Source organism: Mustela nivalis (assembly GCF_964662115.1).
Source record: "Mustela nivalis genome assembly, chromosome: 6".
NCBI lineage: Eukaryota > Metazoa > Chordata > Mammalia > Carnivora > Mustelidae > Mustela > Mustela nivalis.
The window spans coordinates 154,219,730-154,247,712 of record NC_139025.1 but is presented as its reverse complement, the minus strand read 5'-3'; the positions used below and the strand labels follow the sequence as shown (position 1 = coordinate 154,247,712).

General features: G+C 60.2%; 1 protein-coding gene across 4 annotated transcripts in view; it reads left to right on the top strand.

Moving 5' to 3' along the window:
* Nucleotides 1-27,983, top strand: part of CEMIP (cell migration inducing hyaluronidase 1) — a 128,682-nt gene that overhangs the window by 56,915 nt on the left and 43,784 nt on the right. For 3 of the 4 annotated variants that reach the window (XM_082736722.1, XM_082736723.1, XM_082736721.1), the window contains 9 exons: nucleotides 11,392-12,124; nucleotides 14,702-14,816; nucleotides 18,622-18,762; nucleotides 19,215-19,353; nucleotides 19,991-20,227; nucleotides 22,042-22,221; nucleotides 24,136-24,206; nucleotides 24,806-24,901; nucleotides 25,710-25,831. In XM_082736722.1, coding sequence (XP_082592848.1) covers nucleotides 11,939-12,124; nucleotides 14,702-14,816; nucleotides 18,622-18,762; nucleotides 19,215-19,353; nucleotides 19,991-20,227; nucleotides 22,042-22,221; nucleotides 24,136-24,206; nucleotides 24,806-24,901; nucleotides 25,710-25,831 — 1,287 coding nt within the window. In that variant the 5' untranslated portion in view covers nucleotides 11,392-11,938. The remainder of the gene's footprint in view (nucleotides 1-11,391; nucleotides 12,125-14,701; nucleotides 14,817-18,621; nucleotides 18,763-19,214; nucleotides 19,354-19,990; nucleotides 20,228-22,041; nucleotides 22,222-24,135; nucleotides 24,207-24,805; nucleotides 24,902-25,709; nucleotides 25,832-27,983) is intronic. The other variant, XM_082736724.1, reaches the window with a different exon arrangement.

Sequence of the window (27,983 nt, the reverse complement as noted above, 5' to 3'; positions counted from 1 at the left end):
AGGGTTTTGGAAAGGTGTGGCGTCCGAGACCTGAGAGCAAGGTTACGGGCAGCGGGGAAAGGGACGGGTCAGAAGGAGGGAGAGACCGGAGACAGAAGACGGGTCAGGAGGCCACCGTGAACGTCCAGCAGAGGGGTTGTGCTAGCGTCCATGGCTGGAGAGGAGATGAGGCGGGGGCATAAGCGAAGGAGGGAGGGGGCTGAGTTTGCTGGGCAGGAAGGGGCACTTAACTACGAGTTCACTGTGGTCCGGTCAAGGGACTATTAGTTTCTGAGGATAGCAAAGCAGCTAGGAAAAGATGCTACGGCTTGAAAGCCCGACGGTGTGGACCCCAGAAGAGACGTATTACTTGCTGATTTTGTAATAAACCCCCTTAGTCTCCGGGCTCTGGTGAGAGACAAACCAGGGAGAAAGCGACTCGCCCAGTGCCTGGCCCGTAGAAGGCACCCGGTGGGTGTCATTGCAATTCGCAGTCCACTGGGAATCGGTGGTTACGTTCGATGCGCTTTTTGGAAATCGGAGCGGCCTAACTAGTAACTAAGCACAGAAATGGTGTCCGTTTGGTGTTGAGGACAGCGCCTGGTTTTTATGGCATGGGACACGTTCTGACCCCGTTTGCAAACGTTTTCTCTGGCATCGTCTTTCTTCATACAGAGACGTGTTTAAAAAAAAAACACAAAGCAAAACAGCCTTTTGTCCCCATTCAAAGAAGGGCTTTACCCCCCTGCCTTCGTGTCACAACCTACGGGGAGGAATATCCCGCCTCCTCGCTCTCTCCCTTTTATGCCGGGTCCCTGGAGGGCAGCCAGACAAGGTGGGGCTTATCTCATCTTCAGCACCGAAGGGGAAGACGAGGGTGTGCAGCGCCGAGCGTCTGAAAGCTGTGTGTGTGATTTTCAGTTGGTCTCTGTCCCAACACGAATTGAACTGTAAACACAGGAGAGCAGCTGCTAACAGGTGCCTACGGAGTTGGGTGGCCAAGTGCCCCGGAGGCCCGCGCTCATGGCGCCATCTTTACGGGTCCTCCAGGAGTCCCCTCCGCTCACGGTCCAGCCCCGGGATACGGAGGGAGTCGGGGCATCACACCCTCTGTCCTCACAGAGTCCCGGCCATGATGGGTGGGACTGTAACCACACGAGAGAGCCACTGAGAACACGGTGGAACTCTACACCGAGAAATGCTCGTGTCCGAAAGTTCCAATACCCGTTTAAGACCTTCAGAGAGAAAGGCGAGGTCACTCCTTTACGGGTGCAGGAACCATGACTTTGGGCAAGTAAGAGAAACCAGTTGAGTTCAATTTAACAAAATCTAAAAAAAAAAAAAAAAATGCATGGGTTTGGATTTATTGTAAGGACCAGGCGGCATCTCCTAGAATCAGAGGCAGGTGTAAAGCCAGGCCACCCGAAAGGACTGGAACCCGGAGAAAAAGCACCAGCCTAGCTTCGGTCGGTTGCACCCATTCATTGGTTCAATATGTTGGCCTAGGACTCAGGAGTTCTGCCGAACAAACACGGCTCCAGGAGGGTCACCCTGAGAAAGGGCAGGTCAGTCATATAGGGCCTGGAGCACAGTCAAGACCTTGGCTCACAGCAGAGACTTGGGAGGCCTCAGACTATGGGGGTCTTTGAAACCCTGCGAAGGTGACCGACCCAATTCAGAGGGCGTGGACCGGGCAGCAGGAGGCAGGACTATTCAGGAAAGAGATGGCCACACCGAGTAGATCACAAACGGCAGTGTCCGCGAGGTTTCCTTGTCTCTGGACCACGCCCCCCACTACCGCCCAGACTCCAGGACAGCAGCGTCCACTTAAGAGGGCCTGGACAGACTGACTTGTATGAAACTCCCATTTTTGGTAGATCGAAGTGGTTGAACACGGACACTTTCATATTTCCGATTCCATACGTGGCCCGTGTACGTTCAGTTGAACTGGGACCCAGCTCGAATCTTCAGTGTGAGACCCTGGGCAGGCTGTGGGCTTCACGGTTTTCAAGGCCCGTCCCTGCTCCCAGGTGCTGGAAAGACAATACTAGGGACACACCGAGACTCAGAGGCCAGAAGAAGCTGGAGTCGGGTCCCAGCCGGGCACCATCGCGGCCCCAGCAGGCCCCCGAGCTGACAGGGCTGCCGCCTCCCTCAGCCAGGACTGCTCTCTCCCACTTTATGGTGAAAAGCAAGGACTAACTTTTTCCAGCTGGAACCTCTGGAAGGTCTGAGGCAGCACAGGCAGCTCGGGCTGGACGTAGGCCAGGTCCTGGGCCGCCACTCAGCTCGGCAGAGGAGGCCAGAACCCGAGGCGGGGGCTCCTTGTGCTGCTGGCCCCTCCTTTGGCTGTGACACACACATGGGCTGCAGCCCCGGTGACCAGGCTGTGGGCCCCGGGGGACCCTGCAGGCATCCACTCTCAGCACCGCCCGGCGGGCAGGAGGCCTGAGGTCCTGATTCTTCAGGGCAGCCCCTCTCGGGGGGGGGGGGGGGGCGTGTGCTATTTCCAGCAACTGTCCTGTCCGGGAGCATACAGCTGGGGAAGGAAGGTGGCTTTTATGGAGCACCGACTGCATACCCGTGCTTTCTGAACCCCTTTGTATACACTGTCTTTTAAAAGTCTCTCCGAGAAACCAGTATTGCCCTGTATGTTAACTAACAGAACTTAAAAAAAAAAAAAATAGGAAAGAAAGAAAATTTCCCCCAAGCGCCCCTGAGGCAGAAGAGACTAAGAGCCTTAGGTGTCGGAGAGGAATGGTAGCCTGAAATGTTGAAGGCGGTGAGTGCAAGGAGTTGAGCGAAAGGGGAGACACGGGAGAAATAAATCCGCGAGACGTCAGCACCGAATGCTACAGAGCGACTCCTATATCAACAAGAACCTGCGGAAATGACCTAGAATGGCAGAGCCACTCGGTGGCCCGTGCGGAGCCGTCTGAGGGCCCGCCGTCCGCCAGCGTCTTGCTGTGGAGGGAGCCAGAGAGCGGGGAGCTGCCCGGACTTGCCCGATTTCTCATCAGGGCGACGTGGCTGAGGTGACCCAAGGACCCTCGCCCCCCGAACATTGTTGGGTTCGAGGACAGCACCGACACGGCTCTGTCGGGCCGTGTCCCCCCAGACCCACTCCAGGTGTGGTTCCCGGGAGCAGTAAGAAGGCAGCTGTGTAGGAGCCCATCGGCGCTCGTCGGAGACCACTGCGCAGTTAGGACCCAGGGACCCCGGACGCTCACAAGAACGCGGCCGCCTCCCAGAAACGTGCCGACGGAAGGAAGCCTCACGCAGGGCTACGTTCTGGGTCGCTCCGTGTACACCGAGTCCCACAGCGGGCGAAGTACCGTTTTGGAAGAACGTGGTTGAACCTCCCGAGAGGGAGTTGACTGGCCCGGGATGCGAGGGAATGTTCCGGAATGGCGCTCATGTTCTCGCCTGGATGGGGGCTTAGGTCTCCTGGGTATAGGCAGTTTCCAAAATTCAGCAAATATAGACTCAGGGTTTGTGCATTTCACTAGATGCAGATTTTACCTGTCCAGGTTTGAGGGCGCCTGGGTGGCTCAATTAGTTTGGTGCCCGACTCCGGGTTTCCGCTCAGGGCATGATCTCAGGGTCGTGGGTTCAACACCCGTGTCGGGCCCCGCGCTCAGCATGGCATCCACTTGAGATTCGCTCCCTCTCTGCCCCTCCCGCTCCTACTCTCCCTCCCTCCCTCTAAGATAAATAAATGAATCTCAAAAAGATTTTACAAGTGTCAGTGCATGTTGAAATCTGTTTAGTAACAGGCGTACTGAAGCGTTTGTGGGAGAGTGTGCTGGTGCTCGGAGTTTGCATCGGAAACTCAAGGGTGCTTTCTGGTTGGACGGACAGAGAGATGGACGGACAGATGCGTAGCTACATGGTACGGTAAATACCGCAAAATACTGTGGGTATGCTGGCGGTCATGGCAGACTTCTTGCAACGTGGCTCTATGTTTGGAGAACATTCTGGTAAAGGTGGGGGTGTGGTAGGGGGAGCGGCGTCCTGTGGAGGCCTGGGGTTCCCTAGTGGTGAAGCAGGGGTGCCCGGAGCTCAGGGCCTGTTGGCGAGCTTCTCCGAGCAGGGGCCACCATGCTTCTGCCTCTCTGTCCCAGCCCCGGAGCGGGACCTACTCGTGAGTCAGCCTTGACCTATGCGTGGCCCGGGGTCTCCTTCACAGAGAGAAAGGAGAGGCCAGAGGAGCCTCGCCCGAGGTCTCCCAGGATCCTCCGTTACTAAGGGCCCCTCCCCAGCCGGTTTATCATTTTCTCTCTAAGATCACGGGCTTTTTGTTCACCGCCCGAGGCTACGAGTCACACCTGCCCGTAGGAGTGCAGGGGTGTGTAGGGCCGTCCAGAGGCCGAGGCTGGGCCCCACCTGGGGTCGCTTCCTGTAGGTGTGTTTGAAGTCTCAGGAAACCAGCGGTGGTTTCTGCAAATAAATCAGTCGGGAGGAGCCGAGCCCCCGCAGATCAAAGGAGGGCTCCGGCCCAACCTGGAACCAGACTGAAGCGCAGTGTCCCGACCCCAGTCCGGCCCGGCCGCGGGAGGAGCGGGGAGAGTCTGTGCGCTGTGCAAACACTCGTCTCTGCCCTTCCGGGGTTTGTGCGCGCCTGGGAATGGGAGCCCGGGGGGGGGCAGGCCGCGCCGTCTGAAGGGCTGCCAGGCCCGGCTCGCCGCACTCCAGCCCGGCTCGCAGACGCAGCAGGTGCCTGCTCGCGGGCCTCGTGCTGCGTCGGCCCCCAGGGGCTCCCGGGGCTGCTCGCCCGAGCCAGGCTCTCAGGTCAGCGCTCTGGGCCCCAGCTCGGGGCGGAATTTGTCACGGCCTGCTCCTTTGTGGGGAGTGTCACGGCCTACAGGTTGCCGTTGGGGACGCTGGCAGACGGGTTGCTGGAAGAGGGGTCCGGTGGAGGGGCCCGGCCGGCAGAGGGGACGGAGGAGCTCCGAAGGCGTCGCGGGGCCCCGGGAGGTCGGCGTGCCCAAGAGTCGCCGGTTCGCCAGTCAGTGGCCTCAGCCGAGGCTCCTTGTTGCAACAAGCTCCCAGGGGCTGTGCTGCTGCCGGTCTCCGGACCACCCTCCGAGCAGCCGGGCCAACAGCCACCCCCCGTCCCCAGGAAGCTTGGGGCCGCCGAGCAAACTCACAAGTAAATATATGACAACCAACTCTGACGAGTGGAGAAAGCCCCCCTGGGCGCCGAGAGAGGACCCCCTTCCTGGGCCAGGGGTTCAGGGGAGCCCCTCCGAGAGCCGGGGGTTACGCTGACACCCGGTGGGTGGGGCAAGGGCGAGCGTCCCAGGCGTGGTGGCCCCTGAGAAGGCCCCAGGGCAGAAGCAAGCCGGGCGTCGGGCGTCGTCAGAGGACAGGACCACGGGGCCAATGTGGCAGGGGTGGAGACCCGAGGCCGCGTGGGGCTGGGTGAGGAGTCCCGCCTTCCCCCCAGGAGGGAGGGCAGCCCTCAAAGGGTCTTAAACAAAATGTGCCATGACCCGAGCAGAGGGCTCGTGGCGGGGACCGGGAATGACGGTCCTTACTGGTTCCTACAGGAACGGGTCTGGGACCATGGTGGTGGCGATTGCATTCTTTCTCCCGTGAACTACTTTTTCTAGGGACACGCATGTTTAGGCACATGGGACAGCTGGAGAAAGGAAGTCTCCTTCCCAGTACAGTAAGAGGAGGCCTGGTTGATTAAAATGGATATTTTACGAGCGCAAAAACACTTGTGAGAAATGGACCTTCCTCTTGCCTTTTTCATCTGGATCCTTCTCAGGCAGGATGGTTTCCTTGGTAACTGTCTGACGCACAGTTCAAACTGGCTAACATGAAAAAGAGCCGTTATTGGCTTATGTGATTGAAAAGGTCAGCTTCAGGCAAAGCTGGATCTGGGTGCTTGATGATCCCGTTCTGTCTGAGGCTCAGCCTTCCTCCGTGCACGTCTCATTCTCAGGCAGGTGCTCTCAGCACAGACAGAGGCCCTGGGCAGCTCCAGGCTCCCCAGCCTCCGTGGGTGAGGACTAGCTTCCCAGTAGTTCCACGTCCCCTTTCTTTGTCTCGGGTCGTGTGACCATTCCCCAACAGATCCCGGCAGCCAGGGAATAGAATATATTCCTTGGCCAGGCTACGTCCCGTGTCTGCCTCGGCAGCCGAGGTGGCGGGTCAGCCCCGCCTGAACCACAGCAGCTGGGAGTGAGGGACAGAGGGCTCCCCTCTGGAACAGACCACGGAAGCATTTTCTGCCCCCACAGGTTCCTGTTCCCAGTTTGAAGGAAGGCCCTGTTCATCATCCATGTGCCGGAGGGCAGCGGGGGGGCCTGTCCTGAGTCCGGACACGGGTCCTGACCCTCCAGTCATCAGGCTGTGTGTGTGCAAACAGGGGTTATTGGGTCGTGCCCCAGGCCCGCAGCTTCAGAGCCCGCGGGTGGCGGTGTGATCTGCACACACGCACATGTGCACACACACTGTCCAGCTCCGCTGCCTGCTCCTCCTGCTCGCGGGGCCTCGAGGGCAAATCTCTCTGCCGCCGCCCTTCCTTCCTCTCCATCTGGAAGGAGGTGTGTTAGGACAGCAGCTCCCTGGTGCAGGAACACTGTGTACACACACAAGGAACCCACAGCCAGCACGGCTCCGACGGCAGGTCGTGCTCCGGGGCTCTGTGGCTCTGAGAACACCTTTCCTTCCCAGCCGTGTGCCGCGTGCCCTAGGCAGGCCCAGTCACCTCATGACCCTCCCTTCTGGCCTCCAGACTCCGGAGGAGCCGTAAGTCAGGTGGACGCCATCTGCAGACGGTGCCCGGAGCATTGCAGCATGAGGCTGAGCGGTCAGTGGGGAGGGCGTCGCGTGGACTGAACGGCGCAGGGCTGGCTGCATGGCCCGTGTAAGCGGGGACCCCCTCCAACACACCCCTGCTGCCAGCTCCCTTGAAGCCAGTCGTGCCTGACCGCGTGACTGATGGAGCCCTGAGCGGGGCCCTTGCCGTGATGGAGGGCACCGTCTCCGAAACGCGTCCTCAGACGTGTGCCCCACGTGCCTCTCTCCTTCCCACCTGACCCTCCCCTGACAGCCCCTGGGCTCTTCTCCTCACCCCTGCTGGGCAGTCCCCTCTGTCCTCCGACCTTGTCTCTGCCCCAGCACCCGGCTCCTTTCGCTCCGAGGACACACCAAGCTCCCCCTGCCTGTCTCTACTGCACCCCTGTCCTGTCCCCACCTTCAAGTCCTGCTCGAATGTCCCCTTCTCAGTGAGTGCGTCTGTGACCTCCCCCTGCACAGGAGCGGCTCCATCCCCGCGGTCCTGCCTGACTTTCTCCAGCGCCCTGAACACCGTCAGACACACACACTGTGTGTAAGGGCTCCGCATTCTTCCTCCGCCCACTGCCCCCCTCCCTAGGCACCCGCGCCCCCGGGACTGTGACCTCGTAACCGACACCGGCAGGTCTTCCCCTGAGCTGTCACGCAGTAGGCGCTTGGTAAATGTGTGCTGAATTAATTCGACTCTGGCGGTGGAGTCCTCCAGAGGCACACCCTCCACCCCTCGCCCCTCCCCGGGTCCAGCCCCGCCCGGCGTCTTTATGGAGAACACGTGGGTGGCTGGCTCTGCTCAGGGCCCCTCCCGCTCGCCTGCCGGGAGCCCTCGGGATAAAGTCCAAACCCCTGCCCTGAAGGTGCCTCAGCCCCTGGCCCCTGCCCTCCGTCACCTCTGCAGCTCCTTGTCACCTGCCATCAGGCAGGGGCCCCCTGGCGTGGAGGAGGGCTCTGCGGGCCATCACGGGGCCCTCGGAGGGGTAAAGCAGGCGGCTTCCGGGCCGGAGGTGACCAGGAGAAGGCAGGGGACGTTTTGCAGAAATCTCGGAAACAAGTCGGCACACATGGCCTAACCGTGGGCCAGGAGACATGTGCGGCCAACTGCTGATGCTGGTATTTTCGGTTAAAAAACACAGTTGATGAAGTGTTTATTGCCATAACCCCTCAGCCAGCCGGGGGAGGACACACAACCGGCCGGGAAGGTGTGTCGCCTGGTGGTCGCACGGGGAAGGTTCTAGGCCCTGACTCAGGGTCCTGGGAGACGCTCGCCTTCGAGGTCATGGATCTGTGGGGTCAGGCTGCTCTGGGCATTGGCTGACCTTTGAGCTGCTGGCCCCGAGGGGATGCGGGGCTCTGATGGCCAGGGCGGGGTGCTAGGGATGAGAGCCCGGTGGCTGGGCAGCCTCCCCCACCCCAGCTCAGACTCACCCTGCCCTGGGGGTGGGGGGAGGTGGAGGGTAGCCAGCAGAGCTTCTGTGCCTTTTACAGATGATGCCCAGCCAAGCCCGAGGTGGGACCCACATGGGCTCGTCCTCAAAGTCGGGGGGCAGCTCCCGTCCCACACACGGCTGCCCCCACCGATGTATAAGGAGGCTGAGAGGTCTAGGGTGTGGGGTGGGGAGGGGGCACCCCAGCCTTCCTTCCACATGAGAGCCACTGACTTATAGCCACGGGATGAGCTGGGCAGACCAGACCGAAGCCCCCGCGTGGGGCGGGCAGGGAGGTTCCTGGGAGAGGAATCCTGTCCTGGGAGACGCCCTCATGTGCCCTGGCTGGGGCACAGGTGACAGAGCCTGGCCCCCCGTCTCTCTGGGGATGAGACAGGCGGCTTCCACAGTGAGGCCGAGGCGTGGAGGGGGCTCCCGTGGGCCGGTCACCGGAGGGCAGGCTCTCCTCCCCGTGCGGAAGGGCTCCGTTGGCGAGGGCAGAGGTGGAGACCAGCAGGAGCAGTGGCCCCAGGACAGGGACAGGCTGATGCCCGCATGTGTGCGGGCGCCCACAGGGACCCCCAGATGGACTTGGAGGGAAGGAGGAGCCCTACAAGGGCCACACTTTGCACGGGACGAGGTGAACTTGCAGATGCTGGGCATCTGATGCCTGGGGACGAGGAATAGGGACACAGGGACACCCGGGTCACGTTTTAGAGTACTCAGTCCCCCTCTCCCCGAGAGCGCTGGCCTTAGCAGGGGCCTTCCTCGCTGCAGCCTGCAGTCGGCTCACGCCGGCCTTGAGCTTGTGACTCTGGGGAGAAGCACCGCATCAGTAATGGGATAGCTCCTCTCCTTTATGATCCTGGGGTGACGTGGGCGGAGAGAAGCAGCTCCAAGGGGACAGATGATCTTTTTCTTCCTCCATTGAGGGAATGGCTTAAGACTTTTGAGAAGAGTTACAGGTACGAAAAGTACCAGTTTGCTTGCATGTGTCCAGTGTGTCATAGCTGTGCCCAACCCCCCCCCCCCCATAAGCACAGTCTCCCTGGGGCTGAGGCCCCTGCGTCACCCTCCATGTCAAGCTTTTGAGAAGGCGTCTCTGGATCAGCGAGGCCTCCTACCTGATGACCCAGTACCAGCCCTTCATCCACAGAAGACGCTCCCGGAAAATCCCGCTTAGCAAGTCAGGCGGAGGGTGGGCAGCCCCAGGCAGCGAGCAGGACCCGGCAGGGATGACGGCGGCCAGCATCACTCCCGGAGCACACCGGCTCGGTCATGGCGCCCCACACCCGTGCGCCTTGTTCGGTCCAGCCCGGCGCCACCCATCCCCTGCCCACAGCCGAGGGGACGGAGCCCCGAGCTTTAAGGGAAGGGCCGCGATCACGCATCGCTCTTCCGCGGCCGGCCTGGCCCTGCCACGTGGGTCTGTCTGGTGACACGGCCCAAATGGTTAGCGCTCGCCCACACGCCGTCGAACACTCGTGGGGTTGGCCCTGAGGTCCCGGGTGACAATTGTGTCTTCTGAGCCGAGTTAACACTGTCCTCAGATGTGTGCGCACGGGAGCGTCGCCGGGAGGGCTCGCTCACACACGGAGGGCCGGGCTCCCAGTCCCGGAGGTTCCGATTCGGGGAGCCAGGCGCTCCTGGGGGGCTGAGGCGGCAGGGATCTTCACCGGGGGGGCGGGAGGGGGCCACACTCATCGTTTTGATTTCAGTGCCCATGGCATCGAGGGATGGGACCGGGGGCCATTTGGAGGGCGGAGGTCTTCCCTTCCTGGGCCCCCCGGCGCCCCCACGGTGCCTGCTCAGGGGGTCGGGACACACGGCGAAGACACAGACGTTGTCGGCCTGGGGAGCCAGATCGGTGTCGCCATGGGGGGCTTGGTTCAGCGGCCCAGCAGGACCCGAACGACTTGTGGGCCTCCGTCCGGGGCTGGGGGGGAGCCTCAGTGTGTGTTCATCGCCCCCCACGGAACCGCAGCGTCTCCCTCCGTGGCTCCGCGTGCAGGTGGCCTCCCAGAGGGGACTCCCCGTATCCAGGCAGGTGTTCTGTTCGGAGAAGGAATTTTTAGCCTCTGTGGGTGTATCAAGGGCATCTGAGGCCTGTGTTTACTACCCAAACGAAGACTTGAAGTGATGCCTCGCTTGAGACGGGGGCAGGAACAGATGGGCCCGTCTCCCTCCACCCACCGCCCCTGCCCAAGCAAGTAGGGAGGCGGGAGAGTGACACATGTCCCCTAAGTTCGGGTCGGACAGAAATTCCCCTCTCGGACGCTGGTCTGGATTTCCATCTACTGCTCCTGACGGCACAGGCACGGGCTCCGGCTCCCCGTGCCTCAGTTTCCCCTCTGTAAAATGGGCAGATCCTTGTGTCTTGGCCCACGGCCTGGCAGCACCTGCCTCTCCCGGGAGCGGGTTAGAAAGGCAGACTCACACCCCAGCCCAGCCTGCGTTTTAATGAGTCACTTTCCGCCTGGCGGGGAGGGGCGCCCTCGGCTCTGTCTGTTTGCCTGAATTCTGGTGGCCACTGGCATGGGCCTGCAGGCTCTTGTCCAGAAGAGGTTCTAAGTTGAGCCTGTGTGGGTGGTCTGGTCTGCACCAGCCCCACGGGGGCCCTCCACAAACAGGGGCACAGGCTGGCCTTCCAGAGAGCACAAACCGGGCGGGGGGAGGTGCTGGCCTCGGGTCAGGCATCTCGGTTGATCCCACAGTGACCTTGGAATTTAGGATGAATTAGCTCCGATTTTACCATGAAAGGGAGCCCCAGGTGTTCAGATGATTTCCCAGGTATCAGCCGTGTGGCCAGCATTGAGGCCTCTGGACCACAGCGTCCTGCCAGTAGCTGGGCCCAGCCTTGTCCGGGTTTGGATGACACCACCAGCCTTGCCACAGGCCAGGTTTGATGGGGAGACGCTGTCCCCGTGCTCTCACCGTCCTGACACAGGCCGCCGGATCATCCCGTAGGTCACCCCCTGCCTCCAAGCTGGAGCAGACCCTCTCCCCCACTGCTGGGCCGGCGTCCAGGACTCTGTCGAAGGGGTTTGGCTTCTGCAGCCGTGCCGGCACAGGGTCTCTCGCGCCCTGGGGCCAGTGTGCCGCCGTGCTGGGGCAGTGTGGGCCGGGACACAGGGGCTCTCCAGATCCTCCAACAACTCTCTGTTCCCTTCTCTCTCTGCAGGTGCCAAGCCCCCGACCCCAGGATCGACCACCTGCAGGAAGAACTAAGATTCAGGCCCTGGGCACGTGAAGGCCAGATGGGCAGACAGAGGCAGTGTCTCTCGTCCCCGTGAGAATTGGGAGCACATGGCCTGGGCCGCCCTCGGACAGCAGGAACGGCGCCGGTCTGACACCCTGAGCTGGTCATGGAGAGTCCTGAGTTGTTCCAAATAACCCGTCTGCCCTCTTCCTCCTTGCTGGCTCTGCAGACGGCTGCCCCCACGCTCTTCAAGGAGCAGGTCAGCTCATGGCCATCAGGCTGCAGCTGACCAGTCTCTGGCCCGTAGCATCCTGCAGAAACTTCTAGCACTGTGGGGCAGTGTGTGTTCTTCCCGGGCCTCCAGCAGCTGGGAACCAGGTCAGGACCGTATCTTGCCAGCAGAACCTCAGCTCCCGTTGCCAGAAATCTTGGAGTGAGCCACGGATCACGCCGGCCTCCCTCCCCCCCCGCCCCGGGTGAAGAGCTCCCAAGTGAAATCCGAGAGACTCTGGGGACTCGCTTCAACAGAATGTTCCTCGGGCTTTCTGGACTCGGGCACTGGAGCCTCTCCCGGGAGAGACCTGCCCCCCACCCTGGCCACGTGGGCGTCACCTCTCTGGGCAGGAGGCCTCTCTGTCTCCCGGGGCTCGGACAGAGACACGGCAGAAGCCTCTTGAATGTTGGGGAAAAGAGGCTTAGAGCCATCGCCCTCCAGGTGGCATTGTGTGTGCGCCCAGAAGGGGAGTGTGTGTGTGTGTGTGTGTGTGTGTGTGTGTCCTCGGTCTCTGAAATAACCTGTGTTGCAATCAGAGGTTGTCAGAGCCACAGGTCCCTGAATGCCCGGACGGCCTCTCCACGTGGGAATCTGAGGCCCACTTCCCAGGGGACCCCTGGAGCTGGGGCAGAAGGGGTGCCCGCACCCAGACTGTCTCCCATGCCAGCCCCCACGACCCTGGGAGCCTGTTGTATTCTGTTAGCCAGCGGAGCTGCCAGCCTACGGTCTGGAAGTCAGGGCGCCCCTCGGAGGACCCCATGGTGATGAGGGGTTTCTCTGTTATCTGCAGATAGCAGCTATCTCTGGTTTTCCTAACCTGATCCAGACTCGGGAGCGGGGCTCTGGCTCTCCCCTGAGGGCAGTGCCGCCTCCCTGTCCCTGAAGCCCCTCCTTTCTAGGAAAGCAGACACTCCTGCTCTGGGGCCCATGGGAAAGGCGCCGTTCCCAGAGGCCGTGATGCGAGGCTTCAGCAGCCGGCCGAAGCGACTAGAATGGGCCTGTTGTTCTCGCAGGCCAGGCCCGGGCCAGGCAGGGAGGACACTGCGGGCACCGAATCTGAGAGTATCAGGTTCTCCCTCCCGCCTCCCAGCACACCTGCACAGAAGGACGCAGGTCCAGCGTGGGGGCCCCTGCAGGGACCTTCCTTCATTCCCCAGGTCCCCTGGAGCACCCCAGACACTTTACCAGGAGCCCACAGGCCAGGGATGGTCAGATTTGTCTCTGAGCTAGTTCAGGGGAGGAGCCTGTGTCTGGCAAGAGGGATTTGGGCCCTTTTCTCCCTGAGGGAAGAAATGTTTCTCTCTGGGCATAGCTGCTGTCATGCCCCGCATAGGACCCGGGGACCCCGGCAGGGAAGCCAGAGCTGGTCACCACCCGCCCAAGCCCAGTCTGAGCGATCTGTGTGGCCACAGAGGGACAAACATGTTTTCTGCGTGCGTTCTGTTCTAAAAGGGGAATCTGTCATTTTTTTTTTTAATTTTAAATTTTTTATAAACATATATTTTTATCCCCAGGGGTACAGGTCTGTGAATTGCCAGGTTTACACACTTCACAGCACTCACCATAGCACATACCCTCCCCAATGTCCATAATCCCACCCACTTCTCCCAAACCCCCTCCCCTCAGCAACCCTCAGTTTGTTTTGTGAAATTAAGAGTCATTTATGGTTTGTCTCCCTCCCGATCCCATCTCGTTTCATTTAATCTTCTCCTACCCACTTAAGCCCCTATGTTGCATCACCACTTCCTCATATCAGGGAGATCATGTGATAATTGTCTTTCTCTGCTTGACTTATTTCGCTAAGCATGATACGCTCTAGTTCCATCCACGTTGTTGCAAATGGCAAGATTTCATTTCTTTTGATGGCTGCATAGTATTCCATTGTGTATATATACCACATCTTCTTTATCCATTCCTCTGTGGATGGACATCTAGGTTCTTTCCATAGAAATCTGTCATCTTTTTAAGTTCCTGTCTTGGGGTTTATCTATACAGAGTCCCATCTTCACTGTCTGTTTGAATGAAAGGAGAAAGATAAGCAGCTTTCGTAAAATAGAAGTTTAACAAAATAGAAATTTAGTTCTCTCACACATAAAAATAAAGCCTGAGCCTAGGGCTGTTCTGTTCTCCATAGAGTCAGGGCCTCGATGTTTCTCTACATTTGCTTTGCCAATGTAAAGCAACATGGCTCCCACTATGCAGCCCAAGATAGCTGCTGGAGATCCAGCCATCACATCCACATTCCCTCCAGCAAGAAGGAGGGAGGAAGGACTTCTTGCTTTCCCTTAAGGGCATTTCCTGGAATTCATACACCATACTGGGGTGGTGTTGGCCAGAACTTTATTCCAAGGCCGTTGTACCACTTACATAAGAGAGCCCAGAAAGGTGGCCTTTAGACTAGGTGACCGTACACGCAGATAAAAGCCGGGGGTTCGTTTCCCAAGGAAGGAGGGAACAAATGGGGGCGATTGTCTCTCGTCATCTCCTCTTGCTTTGGATAGGTGATACACAGAGGGCGCGCAACACACGGACTTCCTGTTGTCGAGACTTTATCAAGATGTATTTTAGAAACGTAGACCCATAAAACCGGAGCCAAGGTTAGAACTCAGCCAGTCCACAGCCTCGTCTGCCAAATTAAGAAACTGAGGCCCAGAGAGGTCTGTCCAAAGAGCTGAGCTCACACAGCACGTCCGTGGCATCTGGTTTCCAGCTCATGTTGCGTGGGAATATTTTTGGTTTTCTCTGCTCCTTAAGAAAAAAGCTTCACCCTGGAGGGGCGGGAGTGCGGGCCCCGAGGATGAAATTCCATCCATCGCCGGGTCTTTGAGCTGCAGGCCCCGGGCAGGATGGGGACGAGGCTTGCGTGCCCCGGTCTGCCCGGCCCTGAGTCATGGCGGCCGAGGACTCTGCCCCGGCGGGCCCTGTCCCCGTGTGTGCCAGGGACCGAGTCTGTCGGTGCCCGCCCTGGCCGCGGACTCCGGCCCGCTGAGGTCCCGGGTCTCACTCGGCGTGCTTCAGTTTCAGGGAGCCGCCGCCAGGATGGGAGCTGCCAGCAGACAGGACTTCTCCCTCGAGGCGATGCTGACCCTCAGCTGGCTGGCCCTGGCCTGCTTCCCTGGGGCCGTGTCCACAGGTGAGCCACCACGGCACGCGGGAGCTCGGTGCCTCAGTGGAAGGAGAGGCTGCTGGGGGCAGGAGAAGGAGCCCCAGGGCAGGGGCGGGGCGGCTGGGCTCTGGCGGGGCCCTGCTAACCTCCCATCCTGGGCCTCTGTTGTAAGCCACAAAACAATGGGGCTGGACTAGACACAGGCTTCCATGCACCCCGTCCCTGGCAGCCAGACGCAGGCCCCAGACACTGGGGCTGGCCAGGAGGGGACTGTGGTCACCTAGCAAGTTCAGGCTCCTCGAGAGGGACACCTACTTCTCACTCCTAGCCAATTGCTCTCCATGTGGAAGTGGGGCCCCGTGGTGGGAGCGCATGAATTTTTAAGAGAAGCCAGAAATTGAGATTTTTGTGTTAAATCCCCTTCTGGTTAAGGGTTGACAACCAATTCAAATGTTACAAACTGCTTTGGGGGAAAGGGGCCGTCCAGAGGAAAAAATCGCACATCGGAGCACAAGCCTGCCCCTCCGCCTGCGTCTAGAGCTCCCTCCTCGCTCTGTCCTCCTAAAATCTGGGGACCACTAAGCGTCTTGTCGGCTGCGATGCCTCACGCGAGGTCTGCTTTTCTGAGCTCCATGTCGGCTCTTTCCTGGATTGATTTTGAACAAACAGGCAGAAGCTCAAGGCAGGTCTTCGGGGACGATAGGAAACGGCCATCAGGGAAACCGACTTGGGGGAGCGCTGGGGACCACGTGTCCGTTTCGAACGAGGGTTGTGAGCAACGGTACCTTCCCCCTCGTGGCTCACTCTGTTGCCGTGGCTCCTGCCGGCTGCTTTTCTGCAGCAAGGATGAAGGGGCTTTATTCTGTTTTGTCGTTCTCGGGCCGTGGAGGGCAGGACATAACCTCCTGTCGTCACGAGTGGAATCCCTTCGGTGTGATTCTCGTGGAATCTCGTCGGTCCCGCGGGGACGGGGCAGGCAGGGTGGGTGTTAACACTGGGTGAGATCGTGGGCAGCGTGGCCTGAATTCATCCATTTATTCTTTGTGAACGTCAAGGCTCATGGGTGCTTGGCCAGGAGTGGGGCTCCGGGGTCTGTTTTAAGATGACCCCCCCTCAGGGCCGTAGGGAGGTCTCCCCAGGTACTTTTCTGCCACAGCCGGGGTGTCTTTCTTCGGTCTGGGTGCAGACAGCTGGGAAGGAGGCCAGGCTCTGGCTCTCCCGGTCCCTGGTCCTGTCTGCCATCTCTCCCTCTGTGGCCCGAGTGCCCCGGGCTTGCACTCACTCTCCGCCCACTGCCTGCCCCTGCAGCCCTCCTGGGAAGGCCGGCTGCCCTGCAGATGTTCCAGCCCAGGCTCTGACCATGTCCAGCCCCTGGCTGGTCCCCACAGACGAAAACCCACTGAAACTGACCTTTACCCGATGTAAATATCCAGCTCTAATGAAAGAGCCTGGCTTGTGACCGCCGAGCTTCTCCTGTGGGGCCAGCACTGCTAGTGCAGGGGGGCATGGTCTCCTGATGGCAGAAGAGCCTTTGGGGTCGGCCTGCACTCTTTCAAAACCCAGTTGTGGCGTCGGACGCCATGCTTGTGCCTGGAGCATGAAGGGGCAGCAGAGCTGATCCGGAGATGTGGGTGGCGAGACCCTGAGGCTTTGTCCCAGAAGCTGGGATGCCTGTGGCTCCCTGCCAGGACCACTCAGTCGTCAGTGGGCCTCAGGAGTCCCCTGCACTGCTGTGTGTCTCCTCCTTGGAAGCAGACACTTGGGTCCAGAACTAGGTGGAGGGCATCGTCCTCGGCTGGAAGCCAGTAAGCACTCAACCCACCTGAAGACAGACCCAGGGACAGACGTGACCCTCAGAAGCCTCTCGGGGCCATGGAGTCACCAGAGTCCCTGACCCGTATGCCCCAGGGCTGCTGGATGCTAAAGCAGCCAGCCCACCAGCAGCCCGGCCCACAGGCTCCGGGAAGTCCACTGCCGAGCAAGGACTCCAGTTCGCAGTGTGTTGCCATGACTCGAGTCCCTTGGGTCTTCCAACAGCTGGAAGAGCCGCTTTCCAAACCATATGAAATTCTCTCCTCCATGAGAGACAGCCAGAGCCCGGGTTCGTGCTGACAGGGAAGCAGCTGGCGGGCAAAGGGGGGTGCTGTGGGGCTGGGGAGGGTTGGGTGGGGCCCCAGCTCTGCCAGCCCGCACTGAGGGTCCCCCCCGCACCGAGGGCCCCCCCGTACCGAGGGCCCACCCATGTGCGGCAGAGGAGGGACAGGGGGGGTCACTGCTTTCAGAGGACAAAGACGACAAGATGCTGTGGGTTTGGGGGTCTGTGTCTGGGCTGTTGAGGGCAGATAAAGGACGCCTCCCTTCCAGTTCTCTTGAGACAAGTAAATACGGGGCAGGCGCTGTCTTCCCAGAGTTAACGGAACAAAAGTACAGCGACACTTTGGCCTGACATGCCGGGGATCGCACAGAGTCCCTCCTGGGGTCACGCCTCTGCATCATGGACGCTCTTCTCTGCACCACGTCCTTCCTCGGAGCCTGGGCTGGAGGTCGCGTCCGTCTTTCCAGCCTGCGCCGGGGACTGGGCCTTCACCTGCAACCTTGGCCTTGCGGCGGGTCTGCCTGACCCCCCACTCCCCACCCCCGCCCGGGGCCCTTAAATGGAGGGGTTCCCGTGCTTTACGGTTCTCGAGGGACAGAGGGGAGGAAGGCATCTGGGCTTGTTCTCTGCAACAAGCCCTTCTTGTTTTGTTTCGTCCACCGCGTTGCCTCCGGGTTGCTCCTGGCTGCCGGGAGAGCCTCCCCACGTCCGAGGCGGTTCCGCGCCCTCTTGCGCCCGCCGTCCGTTGCTGGAGTCGCGCCCAGCCGGCCAGATGGAGACGAGGCTCCTCCTGCTGCTTCCACTGGAGCTGGGGGAGGCGCCTCCCCCACACCCGCTACGGGGCCTCCAAGCTCAGCTGAACATCTGACTCACGAGGCCACCACAGGCCACCCGGCGTCAGGTTCCCTCTGGAGGGTGCGGGGCCCCAGCCGCACGGGGCCTGGTTTCTCTGGCACGAGAACGGTCCTGGCCGCTCTCCACAGAGCTTTCCAGAAGCCACCCCGTGTGGCTCCTCGGGGGAGAGGACCCGAGGCCGTGGCGGGACAGGTGCGGGAGGTGCCCTGGCCGGGAGCCTCGGCCCTGTCTCTCTCTCCCGCTTCCATCCAGTAACGTTTGTTTTGCAAAACTTGGTGGTCTGTAAACAACCTACCGTTAATTAAACATCGGCCGCTTTGTTTCCAAATTGTGTTCTTTTAAAAAGAGACGGTGGCAGTCTCTTCCGGCAACAGCACGGGCGGGACGTAGGGGTTCCCGCGGGACACGTGCCCCGTTAGGAGGGCCACTGCTCTCAGGGGAGCCTAGGCACGACCTCCACCCCCACCCCCGCCTTCCTTCTCGGGTTTCCAGGGGAACAGAGCTGGAAAATTTACCAAGAGTCAGATTCTCATGCGGGAGGAGAGGGGCCGTGTGCAGGCTCAGAGCACCGCTTTCCAGGGGGAGAATGTCTTGGATGACAAGCACTCCGGGCAAATCACCCCCTAGCTCTGGGCCCTGGAATACCTTCAGGAGTCACCCTGCGTCCCTTTTATGGATGGGAAGACTGACCCCCGAGGAAGGACGTGGCTGGTTCACCAACGTGGGAGGAACTGAGACTCCAGGGCTCCTGGTGCCTATGTGGGGGCTGTCCACGTTCTCAAGGCCTCACATGCTGGTAGAGGGGGGCAGAGCACGGTGCGGGAGCACCCCCTGGCATCCCGGGGTCGGAATGGAGGCCGTGACGCTCTCTGTCCTTGGCAGCCGTGTGCCCGGACCAGAGCCCCGAGCTGCAGCCCTGGAACCCCGGCCACGACCCGGACCACTATGTGCACATCGGGCGGGGCAGGGCCCTGCTGCTTGCCGCGTCTGCCACGGTGAACTCCATCCATGTCTCCCAGGGGGGTAAGCTGGTCCCTGACCACCGCCGCACGGCCCGGCAGGCCAGTGCAGGCTGCCCCAGCTCTGACGGGTGGAACCAAGGTCCTGTGCTCCCGGTTCAGGCCGGAGCTCTGTGTGGCTTGAGAGGCCCCCGGCTCTGGGCCCCTGGGAGTGGTGTGTCCCAGATCCAGCCTCAATGATAGCAGTGTTTATGGAAGGACGTCCTTGTTGGGGCTGGGAGCGTTCCCATACATCTCGCCTCCTGATGCTTGCTCCTTGTTGACGGTCGTGCACACAGCCGGGGCTGCATCCACACGGGGAGCCACCTGGGGGCCCGGCAGGCGTGGGAGAGCGGGACAGACGGGCCTTCTTGTCCGCCTGGACAAGGGGGGCTTGGCGGGTCCGCCCTTGCCTCTGCCGTGACCCCACCGCTAACGCCAGCCTTCTCAAACCCTGTCCCGTTCCCCTGTCCTCAGGAAAGCTTGTCATCAAAGACCACGAGGAGCCCATTGTCCTGCGGGCCCGGCACATCCTGATAGACGACGGTGGGGAGCTGCATGCTGGGAGCGCCCTCTGCCCCTACCAGGGCAACTTCAGCATCGTTCTCTACGGAAGGTGGGCGCCGGCCTCCGGGGACCAAGTGCTGCTCTCGGCCCTGGCGGGGAGGAGGCTTTCCCGAGGGGAGAGGACAGCGGGACGACGAGGCTCCCGCGCCAGGCCAGGATGATCCTCATAGACGGCCCGAGGCGGCCACGAGCAGGACAGGCGGCAGTGACCGGGGAGAGACGGACAGGTTCTCTAGGGGTTTGTTTTGTGAGTTACAAGAGTCCCCACAGTTCTTCGATCCTGTCCAGGCTCCGGGAGCCTCTGGGAAAGCTGATTCAGTCCGTTACGATGGACAAGGGAAGGAAGACTCTGTGCTGGCCTCTGGCTGTGGTCTCTTCACACAGCTGAGGTTCTCAGGAGCAGAAGCCAAGAGTATTTGAGGGTCTGTAGTACGTGGCCAGAGGGGCCGGCATAGAAAACTCTTAGCGCTGGGAACGTGAACTAGTGATGAGTGTTTTTGCTCGGCCTTCTGGCCTCGTTTGGGTCTGGTTAGGACGATGTGGGTGACGCTGTCTGCTGGCCTCGGGTAGCCACCATGTGTGTCTGGTTCAATGGTGGCCGTGGCGGGAGCAGCGTGGTCTCCTCTGGGCTCAGTGGCCGGTGGAGCGACGGGTCGGCTGACTCCGGGGAGCTGTTTCTCTCGTAGGGCCGACGAAGGAGTTCAGCCCGACCCTTACTTTGGCCTGAAGTACATCGGGGTGGGCCCAGGAGGCACGCTGGAGTTACATGGACAGAAAAAGCTCTCTTGGACATTTCTGAACAAGACCCTTCGCCCAGGCGGCCTGGAGGAAGGAGGCTATTTTTTTGAAAGGAGCTGGGGTCACCGTGGAGTCATTGTTCACGTCATCGACCCCAAATCGGCGACGGTTGTCCATTCCGACCGGTAAGGTCTGCCCTCATGTAAGCACGTAGCCCTTCGTTCCTGACACTCCTGGAGCATGTGCCCCGGCCAGATGTGCCTCTGGGTGCTGGGACACAGCAGTGAGCCAGTCGGACAGAAGTCCCCCAAGGGAGGAGACACGTTTCTCCCTCCCCGGGCATTTGGCTACCGACGCTGAATTAAGAACGAGGCGGGCACACACGTAGACACAGCATCATTGGAGATCGTGCTGATTAGGGGGAACGACACAAGGAAATGGCGGAGGATAACTAGGGACGCCTGGTTTGCATCTGTGGGTCAGGGAAGACCAGTGTAGAGAAGCAACATTTGAGCTGAGAACTGTAGGGCAAAGATGAGTCAGGGAGAGAGTGTTCAAGAGGGCAAGCAGCAAGTGCAAAGGGCCGGTGGTGAGGGGAGCACGATGTCTGGAATCGGAGAAGGGCCAGCAGGGGGTGGGGTGCAGACCAATGGCAGTGTGGTCCGGTGACGTCTGGGTTTTTGGCAGGAGCAGGTGCACCATCACTGGACTGTGTCCAGAGCATCGTGTGAGCCACTTTACTGGCCATCTCTAATTTACCTTCATGACCCCTGGGAGTAGGCTCTGTCTCGTACAGAGGAAAACACTGGGACTCGGGGGAGTCCATTTGCTCTGAGTCACAAGGCCAGAAAGTGTCGGAGCTCGATGCACACCCGGATCTGCCCAGACAGACCTTTCACCCACATTCCGTCCGGACACCTGTCTTGGCCTGGGGCTGAGAGAGGCCGGCGCACGGGTAACGTGGGAAGCCGGGGTAAGCCCGATGGGCACAGAGTGTGTCCGAGAGCCCTCCCTTTCCACGCGGCACGCCGGCCCCTCGGCGTTGCCTCTGCAATCGGTAGGACAGTGTCCGTTGTGGTGCTCTGGGCTCCGGTGCGTGGCCTATTGAGCTGTGGGAGGAGAAGTCATCCCAATAGCTGGTGTGCAGGTTGCAAAGACGGGACAGCTGCTCCCTCTAAATTTCCTTTGGTGAAAGCCTGGGTCCTGGGCCTCGAGAGCCTGATAGCGGAATGCGTGTGAGTAGACATCTTAATAAACCTTACAGACGCACACGCGTGTGCAGGCTATGGTCACGGAGGTTATCTGGAGGGATGAGAATGCAGGCCAGCCCCTCAAAGGTAGGAAGCATGGGGTCAGGCAGAGAGGGACGTGTTAAGGTGTGTGGTGTGGTCACAGCTCGGAGACGGAGACCAGCGGGGCTGCAGCCGGTGGCTCTCGGGGGCGGGGGTGGGGAGGGGAGGATGAGGGGCCTTGGCGGGGACACACCCGCTTGCACAAACACTTGCAAACCGGTCTGAGGGCTCCGGAGCACCAGTCCCACCACCCCCCGCCATCCCCGAACCACCGTTTCTCTTGCTCCAAATCTTGGCCGTTCACGCTGGTTTATTCTTCTAGACCAGTTTTAGAACGATTTTGCTTAAGCCCCGAGACAAATTCTTCCGGAAGTTCCCTTACAGTTGTCCCAGATCTTTAGGTCACATGGCGCGTAGCTGGAGGTCATTACAAAACCGCGTCTTTCCCTCGTGTACGCTCGTGCCGCGTGGGGTAGGCTGCTGTTTGAGATCATGCCTCGTGGGTGTCTCCTCTGTGACAGTGGGTTACCTCCGTCGAGTTGGGGAAGGTGGGATTTTGCCGTCACGAGAGCTCCCTTTCTTTAGACAATCCCAGTCTTGGGGTCTGTGGAGGGCACGTTGGTTGCTGGAACGCACGCGTGTGCTTAGACGTCCCATTTCGGGGAGCCGCTGTCAGGGCAGTGGAACCTCCGGCTCTGCCCTTCCAGGTTTGACACCTACAGATCCAAGAAGGAGAGCGAGCGCCTGGCCCAGTACTTGAACGCGGTGCCCGCGGGCAGGATCCTCTCGGTGGCCGTGAACGATGAGGGGTCTCGGAACCTGGACGACGCGGCCAGGAAGGCCATGACCAGGCTGGGCAGCAAACACTTCCTACACCTCGGATTCAGGTACCTCCGTCTCTCTCGTTCTGCCAACCTCCAGGACCCCGAACCCCCCCTCCCCCAACCCCAGGCCCACAGGTTGTCTTAACGTCTGTTCCTTGACCGCGGCGTGCCCCGCTCAGTGCCGGCCTGGGGAGCAGTGGGCGCCCCGGGAGCCCAGATTTTCTTACGAAACGTAGTCCACTCTGAAAACACAGGTGGTCTCGGTCCGCACGAACTCATTTGTTCGTTCAGCCGCTTACAAAACATCGGCTGGCCGCCTGCTGCGGGAATCTCTGTCTCTGATGAGTCACCAGCTTCATTGGCCTGTTCTTTGGCAAAGAGGCCATCGTGTGCCCTGGGCGGCACGGACAGACGTTTGCTTAGGGAGTCTGTAAGGTGCCTGCCCAGCCCCGCCCCCGGGGAGAGGGGCCTTTGATGCGCCGCCGGGTTTGGTCTGTCTTGGGTTAGAGCTTCGTGCCTGACCTTGGCGTGCGCATGGGCAGCCGGCCACACCTCTCCATCGTGTTGAATCACCTCTCAGCTCGGTGGAGGGTCAGGTCCTCTGGCCTGGGGCTGTTTGAAGACAGCAGAACCCCAGGCGAGTTGGGGGCCAGAAGAGCTTCCCCCGGGCTCCAAGTGAAGCCGGTTCCCTGGCTGAGCCGAGCTCCCCCCGGGCAAGGGAGGGGGCAGCTGGGTGGTGCTCTGGGTTCCATGGTGCCTTCTCTCACTGCCCAGGGGCTGCTCCTTCTGGAAGGGTCTGGACAGGGAGCTCAGGCCGTCAGAGATGACACCTTGAAGGACATCTTTTTATCTCAAGGCCGTTCCCCCGAGGGCCACACACGGGTGGGCAGGATGCACTCTTGGTCCCCGTTTGTGCCGACGCGCTCTGAGGGACAAACTCAGAGCATCTGGAATCAGCAGAACTGAGGTCTGCGGTGGCCGCGGTTGGTGCCCCCAGAACGTGGCTACTGGCCGGTGTGGGCCCGACAGGACGGGCTGAGCTGTCGTGGGCAGCGGGAACAATAGAGAAGTGATGAGAAGCGGGAGCACGAGGGCGGGGGAAGGGCTCAAGGCACAGACGGGCCGGTGAGGGCAAGCAGGTTCCCACGAGGGACTGCAGGTGCCGAGGCCCGGGCTGAGCGTGGGGCTCTCCTGAAGGCGGGGGAGGGGGGCAGGCCGCAGAAGGGGGTGCTAGTGTGGGAGGGGACAGAGACGAGGCTGAGGAAGTGGGCACAGGAAGACATTTCTCTGCACCCGCGAGCTTGGCTTTCCTCCAGAGGGCCCTGGGGAGCCACTGATGGGTCTTAAGCGAGAGAGCCACCAACCAAATCCCCAAGTCAGTAGACACTTGCTTTCCAAAATGGAAACAAAAACAACAAAAGGTCTTGAGTACGGTGAGCGATTGCGGTCCCACGGTGAGAGGGCAGAGCGGGACAAAGATGGGCGTCAGGGGAAGACAGGAACGGGGTGGGAGACCTTCCTGCCTCGGAGCCAGCTGCAGCGGAGGACGCCTTCCCCCCGGCTTCTCCTCCTCCGTCCCCCGCTGTGAGCGAGGGGCCTCTCCCGACCTTCCGAGGCTCCTTCTCTCCCGGACCCTCCGTCCTTGTTTTCCCAAAGCTATCGGAAGCCTCGCTCCGGCACCCGGCTGGGCCTGGCGGGTGGTTTGGTTTGTAGGGCCGCGGGCTTGTTCGTTGGTGATGCGTGCCCGTCTCCCACCAGAGTGGGGTTAAGAGGCTCTCGGCGAGTAAGCGGCCGGCGAGCCAGGAAGGGCGGAAGAGAAGAAGTTCTCTTGATCTCCGGGAGAGGGAAGCGCGGCTGCCGGCGGGTCTCCCGGGCACAGCGGAGAGGGCTGCGTGCTCCTGGGCTCCGCCGTTGCTCTGCCTCTGGGACAGGCCCGGGCCGGTGAAGAAGTTTCCCTTTTGTTGTTGCTTTTACCAGACACCCTTGGAGTTTCCTCACCGTGAAAGGAAATCCCTCCTCTTCGGTTGAAGACCATATCGAGTATCACGGTAATAAATAGTTGGCGAGAGGCAGAACTCCCTCCCGTGCCCCCTGATCGAGAGGCCCGGGTCGTTCTGAGCCACCCTCCTCCCTCAGAACCCAGCGGAAGCCCCCCCCTCCCCCTGCCACACACACACCCACGGTCGCTGGCGTGTTTCGCCAAAGTGGCCAAAGGCGATCGCTAAGACAGTATCTACGTCTGCAAGGAGACGGCCACTGACTTACTCAGAACAAGGGACCTAGGACAGGCGAGAACGGGGCCAGACCCTCCAGGGGGAATATTTGGGGCTCGAAAGACACTTTGGGTGGGCCCTCACCACCTGGGGGAAAGCCCCGCAGGTCCTATTCCCAGATAGGAATCCGCAGGAGAAATAGGGCTTCAGCTTTGTCAGCCACGGAGATGAAATCTTCAAAACTGAAGCAAAAGAAGGGACCGTAGAAAATCTGCTTCCCCGGTAGAGAGACGGGCCTGACATGGTTTTTGTTGCTAAGAAAGAGTTCAAGATCCTTGCGTGCTAGGGGTTGGCTCCGTCTTGGGATTATTTACATTTTGGGGGGATGTGGGGGTGGGGCTCGCGGTCGCCGACGCCCCCGCTCTCTCCGACAGGACACCGAGGCTCAGCGGCCGCCCGGGTGTCCAAAGTGTTCCAGACGGAGCACGGCGAGCCCTTCAACGTCTCTTCCTCCAGCGAGTGGGTTCAAGGTGAGCCGTTCGGCACGACCAGGAAAACCCGGACACTGGGAGCGAAGGGCAGGACGTTCCTGTCTTTGCACAACAAGGATTTTTCTCGCGCGCCAATAAGACCCCTGGATGCTGCCGAGTAAACTAAATTAGCGAGGACAAGCTGTCTCTCATTAATCAGTCCCAAGCGGCCAAGAGCCCAGAGGACGCTGTTCCCCCTCTCAGAATCCTCTTTGCGCCAAGCAGCGGTGCTGGGTAGGAAACAGGCGGGAGCAGGACCGGCCCTCGGGTAGCCCGGCGCGGGGGCTGGGGTGCAGAGAGCAGCGCCGTCCCTGCCGCCCCGAGAAACCGCTGACCGTATCTCTCATCGTCACCCCTCCGCGGTCACAAAGAAGATAGATTCTATGGCTTCTGGAAAGTGAGAAAGTCAGTTAAGAGATGCTTTTAAGGGGCGCCTGGGTGGCTCTGTGGGTTAAAGCCTCTGCCTTTGGCTCTGGTCATGATCTCAGGGTCCTGGGATCGAGTTCCACATCGGGCTCTCTGCTCAGCAGGGATCCTGCTTCCTTCTCTCTCTCTGCCTGCCTCTCTGCCTTCTTGTGATCTCTCTCTCTCTCTCTCTCTACCTGTCAAATAAATAAATAAAATCTTAAAAAAAAAAAAAAAGAGATGCTTTTAATGAAAAGGTGAGAGACACGGCAACTGCTTTGGGGCACAGCTGGATGCATGGTATTCGACTCCTGTTGGCCCCGGGGGTGTCGGGGGCCCCGCTGTGGGGCACCTGCCCTCTTGGGCCCTTCTCGCCTCACCCCGCTCTTTGCGTTCTGCCTAGATGTGGAGTGGACGGAGTGGTTTGACCACGACCGAGTGGCGCACACTAAAGGCGGGGAGAAAATTTCAGACCTCCGGGTCGCTCACCCAGGAAAGATCTGCAATCGCCCCATCGACATCCAGGTACCAAACTCTGAATGATCAAGAGTGACAAAGACTTTATGTCGGCAGCAGAGTCGGACTTTCTCGCCACTGGGGTGGTGCGATTCTCCCCGTGTTCCCAGGACATAGGTGAGCCGGGAAGTCCCTTTCCTGCTCTAGAAGCGCTTCTCGGCTCCAGGCCTCCCGGCCAGGCCAGCGAGTTCCCCAACGAGGGCCCAGCGTTCCCTGCTGGGTTCCACTCCCCACTCCTCCTCAAGCAGCTTCCACAGCCGTGGTGGACGGTGCCCCAGCCTGGGGACGGGCTGTCTCCTTCAGCCTCCCTTCTCAGTCGATGTCCTTGGGGACCTTGAGTGCACAGGACCCAAATGAGATTTGGGGTGCTGGCTGAGCTCAGCGCCCTCCCCGTAGCCTGGCTCTCTGCTGAGCGGTGCGTGGACGAGCGGTGCCCCCAACTCACCGGCTTCTCGTGCAGACCGTTCCCGTTTGGCTAAGACTCCGCACCCGCTCACAGGGCTACGCAACCTCGAGAAGGGCTGACCCGAGTGAGCGCAGGCCGCGGGCTGTAGGCTCGTTTTGGGTCCAGCAGGATCAAGAAGGGCCAGTGCCCCCAAAGGCCCCAGATTTAATTCTAACTTTCTCTTGCAACCCGGAACATCCCAGCCTTAGTTCTGCCCCAGTCCTCGTCTTACTCGTCCAGGTCCCTTGGCCACAGCACAGAAATCCTCCAGGAACACTTCCAGGGTCAACGGACGCCTCCCGGGGTCGGCTCTGCCAGCCGTCGGGCTCCGGACTACTGCCTTTAGGAGACCACGTCCCTGTGGCCGCTTCCCGTAGGCGTCTCCCATTCCCCCGGTGCCTCTGTTCCCAGCATGGACGCGGGTACCTGCTGACGTCGAAGCACAACCAATCCCAGGCTAAAGGGTGAAATAAAACTTCACTGAAGGCTTGGAGGCTACAAAGCAGGGTCGAGCTCACGTAGATATAAAATGCAAAATAGTGGAGGGCATGACGGCTCTCCGGCGCCATCACCTGAGACCCTCCAAGGGACCCGACCCCATCCTCTAGGACCCCTGGGCGGCTGCTCACAGAAGTCCCTTCCGTGACAACATTTTGCTGAGCTTGGTGGCCCCTTATCGGTTCACAGCTCTCAACTCCATTGGCTTTTTCTTGGCCAAACAAAGGCACAGGGAAGCGGTCAAGGGTTAGGGTGCAGTGGTCACGCTGGCCCTTTCTCGAAGCTTCTGTCCCTGTGCTCCCGCGGCCCTGAGGTGACCGCCGCCCTAAACCTCGCCACGCTCACCCCAGTCCTGGCGGCAGACCTCAGTCAGGTGACTCAGGGTCCCAGTTTCCTCTTCAGTAACAACACACATCGGGGATTGTCACTGTTTCCCTGTGGGATTATTTTGTGGTTGTTACACAACGATGTATGAAGGACCCATAATTTTTAAAAATATCTTATGATTATTGTCATAATCCTACTGTTATTTTATAATTATTAATGATCAAAAATAGTAATAGACTTGTGTCTACTGAGGGCGGAGACCGGTTTCCCTGAACAGCGGCAGAACCACCTTTTCCTCTTCTTATCCCAAAGTGAGGTCATTCCTCAGGTTCAGGAAAAGGAGGGAAAGAACACGCAGAGTTGAATAGATGCTCCCCCCCCTCAAGAACGTGTGGGACACTGTGCCTTGGAAAAGGTCTGGTTCCATTCCCTGGCGTTTTCAGGCTCAGGTCTCCGTGCTTTGGGGTCTGCTGCAGAAGGACGGGCTCTGGCCTCCACGGAAAACAGTGGGACCTCAGAGGAGCCAAGCTTGATAAGCCCAACGACCTTGACCTTGAGCTGGCTTCTAAAAACCTCTGAGCCTTCCCTTGTTCCCAAGGACGGGTCTGCAACTCCCGCTTCTCCCAGGGCGCTGGAGGCCACCCGAGATGATGGGGGTGAGCTCGACTCTTGCAGGAAAGGGCTGGGTTTTCGCCATGCCGGAGCTCCCTGCCCTAGAGCTCTTCTTTGAGGCCAATGACAACAGATACCTGCTGTGTTGAAGCTAATGTTTCCTGAAAAGCTCCCCCCCTCCGCCCTCTTTTTTAATAGGTTGACTCTACTTTGCCTCCCTATTTCCCGGCCGGGTCCCTTTGGTCTCTGTGCCAGGGAGGACGGCAGCTGCGGCAGCTG